The following is a 7,210-nucleotide window of genomic DNA, read 5'->3' on the forward strand; positions in this document are numbered from 1 at the left end:
AGTGGTTTTATTTAAAATAATTTGTATTTTACATAAATGTTTTCATATTTATATTTTAGTGGACAAAATTATAGATTTTTAACTTTATGGGATTTAAACCAAAACAACAGTTCCCATTAACAAACCCTGAAAAGGTGATTATTTTATTTATTTATTAAATGCCACCATACATTTTACTGTGTCTTAAATTAAATATATTAAATTTTAATTTTAGCAGGAGACCAGCGAATAATTACTGTAATATATTGATTATATATTTCTTGCAAGTTTCCATTCAGTCTTTAATAAAGAAATATGAGTAATGGCTGAATAATGACTTAATTTGGCCTTTTTGGAACAAATTACAATATGTTGCAATTCTTTTGTTGCTTGTTTTCCTTTTCTTTTGCTACAAAAAAATATATATTAATTTTAAAATAGCTGCAATACAATAAAACATAAGAATTGTGCCTGTTTATACTTTAATTTTATATAAGCGGTTAACAAAAGTGAGTAAAATTAAAATAAAACAACAAAGTAATAACTGTGAAAGGAAAAGATTATCCATATTTTTTTTTATCTCATCTTTTTGTTTAAATATAAATAAGCAAATAACCAAGAAAAAGAAAATTCAAAAACAAATTGGTACTTCAGTGTTTCATTCAGAGGAAAACAGTAAATCCACCTCTCTGACAGTAACTGCAGCAGGAGTCATTTCAAACTGACTTTATGACAAAATATAAATGAACTCATAGAAAAATATAATGCAATATAAAACTGCAAGGATGATGATTATTTAATAAAGTTTGTTTTGTTTTTTTTATACGTTTGCACACATTCTTTACTGTTTTAAGTAAGTAATAACCAGACCTACTAAATTTAAAAAATCTATAATTTAACCATGTTTATTTAAGCCTGGCATTTTATAACATGTCACTTTAACTGTGATCAGTGCTGTAAGATATTTATATTTTTGAAGTTAATTAACCAAATGCATAATTGTTTAGTTTAAATACAACTAATGACAGTTTCCAGGTTCCTTTGCTATAAAATATTTTCTCAATCGACTGGCTCCTGAGTCTATTTCTTTAAGATAAGCTAACTTACAGCAGGGGGCCACTATGAATCAATAATAAAAAAAAATGTCCATTGTAGATAAGCAATCTTCTAACAGCATACAAGCCCACGGCAGCCCTGTTCCACTTGGCACACACACACACACACACACACACACACACACACACACACACACACACACAGTGGTGACTTCTTCCAGCCGTGCGGAGATCCCGGTGTAAAGAGGGATGCAACCTCTACTCTACATCCTCGAATAACTCCACAAGGGCATGTTAATGACCTTAAAGTGCTACATTACAGCAACAATTAAACAGAGGGATCCCAGAGGCATTGGGAGCCGGCGTGTCACTGTCTGTGTACAGGCCAACACATCTCTCCCATCTCCATTTATTTCCCTAAGAAATCAGCGGGGCCACCTGGGCTTGGCATTGAAACTTCATTCATCTCCAGAAATGGATTCCAGTGGAGGGCAAAATCAAATTCTCATTTGCAAAGGCAAGGGGGGAGAGAAAGAGAGGGAGTGAATGCAGGAGGTACCTGGGAACGCTAACCTCTGGGTGAACCCGCCGCATCTGATAGTTTTGCTATTTGTCTGTGACATTGACAGCTCTGGGGGAGATTAGGAGCCACCCTGCCCCAGCTTCCCACTTTGCATTCTGCCTATGTGCCTCTTTACAGATGGACTGCCGCACATTTACCTTCGCCTGTTTTCCCTGGGTTTCAACACGGCACTACACCGGAGGCAACGGAGGGATGTAATTATATGCAATGCAACAATAAAACAAAGCAAATGAGGGGAAAGCTGCATCAGAGGGGCTTGCAAAAACGGGAGGATGCAAAAACTACACCGTGTGGCTTTTTGGTGGGGGTGAAGCCGGAGATGAGAGTGATGGATGCCCTTCGGTTAAATACGTCCAAATCCCCCCTTCAAGCCGCTCTCTTCTTGCCAGGCAGTGTGAGTGAGTGTGTGAGAGAGAGTGTACAAGATTAATAGTGTAAACAGCGAGGGAGAGAGGGAGAGAAAGGCAGCCGGTGGTGGTGGAGAGAGGAGAGAGAGAGAGAGAGAGAGAGAGAGAGAGAGAGAGAGAGAGAGAAAAAGACTATCAGCATCTGCAGCAGCACAGTAGCCCTAGGGGAATAGTGTGAACTTTTGAACCCTGGTGGCAAGCAGTCGCAGAGATACACAGAGCCTGCTCCTGCCTCGTAATGTGTGTGTGTGTGTGTGTGTGTGTGTATGTGTCTTTCTAGAGAAGCACACGGCCAGCAACTGAGAGAGGAAAGGAAAGGAGAGTGAAGAAGAAGAATTAGGAAGACTGGAGGTCATTAACATATCCCCTCGCTTCCTTGCAAACTAGCAGCCGCTATCTAAATGTCACAAAATCCATACGCCGATGAACGCGGTGAAGAATTAATCTCCAGGCAGAAATTCTGACGGGATAGATACAGTAGATGGCTATTGCAAGAGTCCAAAGAAACTTCACGACCGATGGGCGTTCTGTGATGGGGAAAGGGAACGATCATTCACACACACACACACACACACACACACACACACACACACACACACACACACAAGCTCTGGACCGGAGAGCAGACAGGTCACAGGTTGGCCAAGCAAGAGGCCAAAAAGGTCAAAAGTTCAGACAGGACGACCAGAGGCCGACAAACCTGCGAGGAGGTCATCTATGCAAGACCCAAAATACTAGTCCAGGTGCGGTGTGTAAAAGTGAGTGTGAGTGATTTATTAAGCAGCGCTTCAACATTTTTTGTCTCTCGTTCTTTAAATGTGAAGCGCCCACAAACTTGCTCTTTTCTCCACGACTTAATTTGACTTCAGACGAGGGGCCAGTTGGCGCCTTAAACATTGCTGATTAACCCCCTAATGAAGCATCCATCCGTCAGCTGGCATCGGTTATTCCCCCCCTCCTATTTCACCAGCCAAGAGACCCGGGCGTGCACCTTCAGAAGCACTTCACTTTATATAGCTTTCTGGAGCTTCAGCCAAAATGACAAAATTTAGATTTAATATTCTATTTACCAGCAGCGTGTAATAATGTTGTTACTGTGTGGCTGCTCATATTCAAATGAGAAATAGGCAACAGCGAGACATAACTTCAAATTGGTTATCCTACTGCATTATATTGCAAGTAATTGGTTTAGGAAATTGTGCCGGCACTGTAATCACTGAAAAGGGGGTCACATTCCTGTATTCTTTAAATAGGCCTACACAACAGAGCATACGTGCCTTTAGAGCTAAAACTAATAATTAATTAATAGTTTTTCAAGAAAGAAAATGTCAAACACTCCCTAGTTTCAGCTCATGTGACAGTAAACTGATAACAAGCAATTTAAAAGGGATATTTTTCACTATTCACTGTTTTATAAACCAGATTATTCATTGATTAATCGAGAAAATAAACAAAAGAATGACCGATTATATGTCAAATTAAATGATCTCCAAGATATTTACTATAAATGGAAATGCTTATAACATATGCCACATTATATACAGTAAATGATAATAAGATACTCAATAACAAACCGAAAAAGTGACCCCGAGTATGTCAGAAAATAACGTTCTGTGTATAAATGAATCCACACCTACACAGACTTTATGGTACACAATACAAGAATCATTACGATCACGACCTCCTGAAACAAAGCTCTTCCTGCGGTGGTGCTCTGTCATCGCTGCAACTTCCCAGCAAACATCCCCGAGCGCCCAGCGGTGCTCCCCCAATCAAAGAAAAACAAACAGGCCATTTCAACTTCGTAAACTTGACCTGCAAACAGCATGACAGGGCTAAAAGCCCCCACATCTACGGCTGTCTCCTGGGGTCTATTTCTGCGTGTGTTAAAGTGGATTCTACACGGCAGAGGGAGAAAATTTTGCATATATTTGTTTATGTATGCAAAATGTACTGGAATGACGGAGGGAGTGAAACAAATTCCCTAAAAAAATGTGTGTGAGCCCCAAATAGCAGAGCAAAAGAGAGAGCTTGAGGGTGCTGAAAGGGGGGCAGACGAGGCTGGGGTGAGGCTGCAGGCGCGGTCAGGTCACCGGTGCGGTCGGCGGGTGAAACTCAGTTCACATTACCATGCAGACACCCGGGCTAACAATGGAGGCTCCATCTGTTCCTGTCAGCCATTACAAATCTGGTGTCACCCAGTCCGCTGAAGACAACAGGCCACCGCATCTAATCAAACGGCACAGGCTCCTCCCGCGTGTAAAAAGCAACCATCGACTTCACACTCACTCACTCTCTGGTTAGGGAACAGAGAGCAGCGAAGGCAGGCAGTCGATTACCACGGATAATACATTCTCCAAGTCACAAAGTCTCTATTGTATACAGTAGGCTACAATAAAATGATACGATTAAACTCGACAGAGAGAGAGAGAGAGAGAAAAACTCTTCTACCTTCGTCCTTACACTTTTCACTAAATCAGAATATTATCATTAATTTATGCAACAAAAGGTTAGAGTTAAGAAAAAAGAGGAAATTCAAATAAACCTAAATCGTCGCAGTGGATGATTGTTCCACCAAACACTGATTTCATTAAGTGGTCATGCCATTATTTTCCACAAACACTCCCTCTTCCATTGAATCAAGACCGCCCAGCAGAAAACGTGTGAGCCATTTCTTTCAACTGGCAGTGAACAGAGAATGAACTATGAACTCCACATGCCCTCTTAGTGAGGACACAGGCCATTCACTACGCTAACATGGTCGCCGTCTCCCAGCAATAAAAAGACAGATTTTTTTCTTACAGAATCAAAATGTTATGATTATTGATCCAACAATAAAATGTAGTTGTTTATTCAAAGCAAAAATGCAAATGAAAGAACAAAAAAAAAAAAAGGTTTTGATAGTGCTGCATAATTGGCTATTTCTCACATTTAACGCCAACAATGGCGTGACACAACGTTCGTGCTTTAACGACAATCGCATCCACAGTAACAGACGGCGTAGTTTGTTGTTGGGCGTGTTACCATTATAGCCGTAAGGGAAATTTTTTAAGCATTTTTTATAGTTTGATTTTGTTTGTTTCCCCAAGGAAATCTCGCTTTGTTTATTCTAAAATGAACAATTCCCCCCAAAAAATTAACTATCATTGTCTCGTGGTCTTGTCTTTCCACCATCTGCCGTGATTTGTTTACTCTATTTTTCCAAAGTTGTGGAGAAAGACGGCAGTTACTCTTCTGTGGGCAGAGGACGGAAGAGTTCATTAAGCCAGTTCCAAATAAGGAGATCAGTTTTGAATACTTCCAGCTGGCATTAAACCGGCGACAACATATTCTTTTGTCTTATTGGGGAAATTCCACGATTCCAGCTTTTACTTCACGAAAAAAAAGGAGCTGGAGAAGAAATAAAGGACAGGGCTGAGATGGGCACCTGAGGCAGCCGAGTCAATAATGCCCACCTGCGGCATGTCACGTCAAGGGCTATTAGCCGGCGCATAGAGTCAGAAATACAAAAAAAGTCTGAACAGGAGGGAGGGCAACTCCGGGAAAGGAAGATAGAGAGAAAGATTGATAAAGGGAGAGAGGGATGGAACACACATGGCCCCTCAGGTACAGTGTTGTATTTCAAACCCGGTTGTGAAAGAATAGAGGGGGCTCGGGGTCAATAAATCACTGCATTAGCCTGCAGCTACAAAGCCTCCTCTCTGTGTGGGCCGGCCTCCATGCCTCCCACAGTCCACACAGCTCAAGGGGACAGATCAGGAGAGGAGGAACCGCCACTGGAGGGAGCTCTAGGTCCCCAATCGGACCTTTTGTGAAACCACCAGCCCCCTTTTTGTTTTCTCTCTCTCTGGCACCAGGACAGCCTACCTGGCACACTGGCCAGGAGTGAGAGGAGAAGGAGGAGGAGTCACTGATGTCACCGGAGCCAGGCAGCAAGGTAGGAGGCCAGGGAAGGAGGAAGGGAGGGAGGGAATTCACAGATGTGGTCTGTTTTTTCAAATTAAGAGGGCGAATGACAATATACAGCAAAAGGGGTTCTGACTGCGCTTCCTGTGGTGAAGTGTAGGTGTGCCAGGGAGGCTGATGAGGGGTAGTGTGTCAAAACTGCATTTTCGTTAGTTTTCTCAGAGGAATACCGCATTGTCTCCTGTGACACCGACTCCTCCTCTGTACCTCTTTTCTTTGTCGGTGCAGAATCCCTCGCACACTGTATGTATAGAGGTGTACGTCTTATTATTAGGGGTTAAAATGTCACTGCATTGCTGTGGGTTAAACCAGGTGGTGTGAACTTATGTAAGCCACATATAATCATACATATTAATGTCTGCTGGTCAAAACCAAAAAATCCTTTTTTTTAAAACTGATGTTATGAAGGTCTCTTATGAAGTCAGATCTCTGCACTGCGCAAATGACAAAGATCTCTAACACACACACACACACACACACACACACACACACACACACACAGGGAATCAGAATCACGACTATTGTTAACTTACACTCAGGGCCTCCATCATCCTGGTTGTCAGAGGCTAATGAGGCGTCGTCTGATTGGACAGAGCGGCCGAGACTGGAGCTGCGGTTGTCATCAGAACCGTCTTCCTCCCTATAGTCCGCTGTGTGTGTGTGTGTGTGTGTGTGTGTGTGTGTGTGTGACATAGAGAGAGAGAGAGATAAAGCAAACAGGAGTGAGTGAGTAAAGTGTTAAGACTTAACTTTCAGTAGTATGTGATAAACCTGTCACTAACACATATACACACTCAGCAGAAACCACTCACTGTAGATACAGCAGTATGTGATACTATGATGATAGAGACTCTTCAGGGTAATTGTACTTACACGGAAAGGGGAATTCTTCAGGGTTTCTGTAAAATCAAAATAGGCATACATCAAAATGTTTTGCACTGAATTGAAAAGTTTGTTGTGCTTTAATTTCTCAGGCAACAGCTCCAGCATTGCTTCTCAAAAATTCAGTAATCACTTCCTGCACAGAAGACCACAAAACCACAGAGCATGCGTCTCTTATCATGCAGTGCAGGCAACACCAGTGGAGTAGTTTCCGGAGTTAAACTATCACACTTCGTACTAGACTTTCAGTTGTTTTTTTTGGGGGGGGGGGGGTTCATGGACTGTTCGTTATGCTTGGAAATGATATTAAGATTAAATGATCCTGATCGAAACAGATT

At 41.9% G+C, this 7,210-nt stretch overlaps 1 protein-coding gene across 1 annotated transcript in view; it reads right to left on the minus strand.

Annotated features, from left to right (window-relative positions):
• Nucleotides 1-7,210, minus strand: part of skap1 (src kinase associated phosphoprotein 1) — a 32,731-nt gene that overhangs the window by 23,627 nt on the left and 1,894 nt on the right. Inside the window, exons 3-4 of the mRNA XM_051418270.1 lie at nt 6,864-6,889; nt 6,524-6,640 (exon numbers count right to left, since the gene is read on the minus strand). Of these exons, the coding sequence (XP_051274230.1) occupies nt 6,524-6,640; nt 6,864-6,889 (143 nt within the window). The remainder of the gene's footprint in view (nt 1-6,523; nt 6,641-6,863; nt 6,890-7,210) is intronic.

Source organism: Dicentrarchus labrax, unplaced genomic scaffold (genome assembly GCF_905237075.1).
Source record: "Dicentrarchus labrax unplaced genomic scaffold, dlabrax2021, whole genome shotgun sequence".
NCBI classification, from domain to species: Eukaryota; Metazoa; Chordata; class Actinopteri; family Moronidae; genus Dicentrarchus; species Dicentrarchus labrax.